The sequence below is a fragment of the Chlorocebus sabaeus genome, chromosome 12 (genome assembly GCF_047675955.1).
Source record: "Chlorocebus sabaeus isolate Y175 chromosome 12, mChlSab1.0.hap1, whole genome shotgun sequence".
NCBI classification, from domain to species: domain Eukaryota; kingdom Metazoa; phylum Chordata; class Mammalia; order Primates; family Cercopithecidae; genus Chlorocebus; species Chlorocebus sabaeus.
Genome location: NC_132915.1, coordinates 92574457 through 92578334, shown reverse-complemented (window position 1 = coordinate 92578334; position 3878 = coordinate 92574457). Strand labels below are relative to the sequence as shown.

General features: G+C 40.2%; 1 protein-coding gene across 1 annotated transcript; it reads right to left on the bottom strand.

The window, feature by feature from the left end:
- Positions 1 to 866: 866 nt before the first annotated feature.
- LOC103218887 (olfactory receptor 1J2) lies at positions 867 to 1814 on the bottom strand. Its single transcript, XM_007968157.3, is given in 1 exon segment — positions 867 to 1814. A coding segment is annotated over 1 exon segment (948 nt).
- Between the last annotated feature and the right edge of the window lie 2064 nt (positions 1815 to 3878).

The following is a 3878-nucleotide window of genomic DNA, read 5'->3' as shown; positions in this document are numbered from 1 at the left end:
AGTCAGAGTTAATACAAAAATATCAACACGAATCACTGATTTCTCTATTACTGAAATAAGCTGTCTCTTGTTTTACTCCATCTACTACCAGAATTCAGGTGAGGTGTTATAAATGTGCGTCCCTCAACTTCCAAGATTTAGTGAACATTCTACAGCATCGTTTCACGTGGCAGCTTGTTAGGAACGCAAATTCTTAGACCTCACCCAAAATTCTACTAAATCATAATTTGTAGTGGTAGATCCAAGGAATTTGAGTTTTGACAATCTTTCCAGGAATTCTCATGTACCATAACATTTGGGAAGCGTTGCTTTTCATTCTTCATTTGGAAGACAGGGCTATCCTGAGTCAGTGCTGAATCTGGAGTGGCATTTTTAGGAAAATGATGCTTTCCAAGAATTAGCACTCGAATTTGGTTATATTTCCAAGGAGACTGGTATGAAGCACTACTTACTAATGATCCCACTCAGTCTACATTATAGAGAATAGTAAAATAATACAGCTAATTCTTTCAGTTCTATGTTGTGTTAAAGCCTGGGGTTATGGGCCAAAAGTATGTATGTCTCCAAACATCTTCTCAAGTAAGGGATAAGAAACCTGTATATTATTGTATTATGTCCCTTCTCCAAGTTGCAGAAATAAATAATAAAATTAATTTGTCATTCACTGCTCAAAAACTATTTGTAAAGAATAACATTGTTAATAAGAGAATGGAATTCTGGTCAACAAATATTTACCAATTACATTCAACATGTTAACATTTGTCTTAGGGCTTCAGGACATAAAAGGTTCTGAGACATATTCAAATGGAAAATCAAATATATGAAGTAAACCAAAATGAGATTCTAATTTTTTAAAAAGTCAGATATCACCAAGAGAAAAATGTTGCTCTACTGAAGAGCTTCCCAAGGGCCTCTTTCACGTCCCTGTTCCTAAGGCTGTAGATAAAGGGGTTCAACTTGGGTGTGACCACCATGTACATGAGAGCCACAGTAACATCCTTGTCAATAGAACTGCTTACAGTTGGGAAATGTTACTGGCCAAATATTGACCCATAATAGAGAGAAACCACAGAGAGACGGGAGGCATGTGTGGACAATGCTTTGTGGATCCCTTTGGTTGAAGGGACCCTCAGGATGGTGGCCCCAATGTAGCCATATGATACCAGGATACACATGAATGGCAGGGTAATGACCACCACCCCTACTGTGAACATGATCAGCTCATTGAGGAAGATATCTGACCAGGACAGCTTGAGCAGGGCAGCAAGGTCACAGAAGATGTGGGGGATGGTGTTCGCAGCACAGAAAGGCAGCTGAGTCAGGAGAAGGGTGTGAGAGAGGGAGCTGGCACAAGACAGAATCCAAGATACAGCCACTAAGAAGACACAGAGCTTTTCCCTCATGATGGCAGTGTAATGGAGAGGGTGACATATGGCAGCATATTGGTCATACGCCATTGATGTAATAAGGAAGCTGTCCAGGTCAGTAAAAAATATTTAAAAATACATCTGAGAAATGCATTCCTCATAAAGGATCGATTTGTACTTAGTCCACATGTCCATCAGCATCTTAGGGACAGTGACAGATGAAAAGGAGACGTCAGTGAGGGCCAAGTGGCTAAGAAAGAAATACATAGGGGTGTGAAGGTTAGAGTCCAGCCAGATGAGCAGAATGATGAGCAGGTTCCCCAGCACCTTGTTCGGGTACAGCACTGTGGTCAGGAACAGGGCGAAGAACATGGCCTCCTGCTCTGGCCGGATGGGGAGGCCCAGGAGGAGGAACTCGGACACACTGCTCTGGTTCTCAGAGCTCATACTCCTTCACCCTCTGATGGAGATGAAGGATGCTTGAGAATATTAGAGACTTTGAAATTATCATTTTTAGCAGTCATATTAAAAGATGTACATTTTAACATAGACACAGGGAGAGGAACAACACACACTGGGGCCTATTGGGAGTCTGGGGGGAGGAAGAGCATCAGAAAAAATATATAATGCATTCTGGGCTTAATGCCTAGGCGATGGGATGATAGGTGCAGCAAACCACTATGGCACAGGTTTACCTATATAAGAAATCTGCACATCCTGCACATGTACCCCAGAACTTAAAGAATACATATATAATATACAAACATATATATATACACACATATATATGTTTTATTTCAGAAAGTGCAAAATTTAACCTGCTTCTCGTATTTTTCTTTATATGTTATGTAAGAAAACCAAAAAAAAGTATTGAAGCAAATGTTACTGAGAGTCAGCATTTCTCGGTTCAATAACAAAACAGAAATCTTGCCCCTGTGGGACTGAGGACTAGGCTGTGGAGAAAGGTGTTTCAGTCAAGTTACTACCCCTAAAAGTTAACGTGGCAAGTATTCTAAGCCATCAATCATGGCACAGCAACCATTAGGAGACTTGACTTCACCAGCCATTGTTAAATTTCAGATGAGAGGTGGCGTTTTCAAACAAAAGCATATAAAGAATAGTATTCCTCAAATGACTGTTCTTCAAGCAACAGTTGTTATTTTTTTAAATTTAAGTTCTGGGGTACATGTGCAGGATGTGCAGTTTTGTTACATAGGTAAATGTGTACCATGGTGGTTTGCTGCACCTATCAACCCATCACCTAGGTATTAAGCCCCACATGCATTAGCTATTTATCCTGATGCTCTCCCTCCCGCACCCCTCGACAGGCCCCACTGTGTGTTGTTCCCCTCCCTGTGTCCATGTGTTCTCATTAGAACAGTTATCATTATGCATACATTTTTATTTGTTTCAATTATGTGGAGGGTTTCTAAGAAATTCTGGATTGTATCAATTCATTTTCCCTACTGCAGTCTTGGACATCTTTTTTAAAACTATCTTTCAACATGACTTCCATGTCTAAAAATTCTCAAAGGATTCCCATTGACCTTTAAGATTAGAGTGTAACAACCTTAATATGGCTTAAAGGCCCTGCAAAACCTGCATCTCTCCTACATTTCCCATTTCTTTCTTGCCCTCCCTTTCCCCCACACCCTTGCCAACCTCTCTGTTTCAACCTTGCAGGAAGGCACATTTCCATTTAATGTCATTTAGACTTCTTCCCTTTGGTGGTTGTGGATTTCTTGTGATTCCCCGGCATGTTGAGAAAGTAAAGACCAGACTGGCTATAAGAAAATATTTTAGGCAAATTTATTTAGGCTTTATTGTCTACTGTCAACACAAAGCAGTTTAAGTGACATCATCTTAAATTATATTGAAAGTATACATTCTCCAGTTGTTTTCCAATACAGTCTCCCTTTACTCCCTAGGCAATAACACTCATCCCATAACAAACTGTGAAGCTGATTATCAAAAGATGGCAAGGGAAGTGAGATTTTAGGTGTACCCCAAGTTTACAGCTCCCTCTTGGGTACTCCTGTCATCTTTAAACACAACACCTGCTAGTCAGCTGTGGTAAGCATAATAAGAACCTCCAAAGTTGTCCACATCCTAATCTCCAGAACCTGTAAATCTGTTATGATGCATTCCAATGGGGGATTAAGGTTGTAGATGGAATTAAGGTTGCTAATCAGCTGACTTTAAAATGCGGAGCTTATCCTGGATTATCTGGGTTGGCCCAATGTGATAATGAATCCTTAAACGTGGAAGAAGACATAGAAGAGTCAGAATCAGAGAGGTATTTGAAGATGTTATGTTGTTGGCTCAGAGAGTGAAGGAAGGGGCCATGAGCTAAGGAATGCAAATGGCCTCTACAAATTAGAAAAAGCAAGAAAACAAGATGATGCTCTAGAACCTCTCAAAGAAATGCCAACCTCTTCAGTTTTAACCCAGTGAGACCCATTTTAGACTTCTGACCTCCAGAACTGTGATATAATAATATTTGTGAGGTTT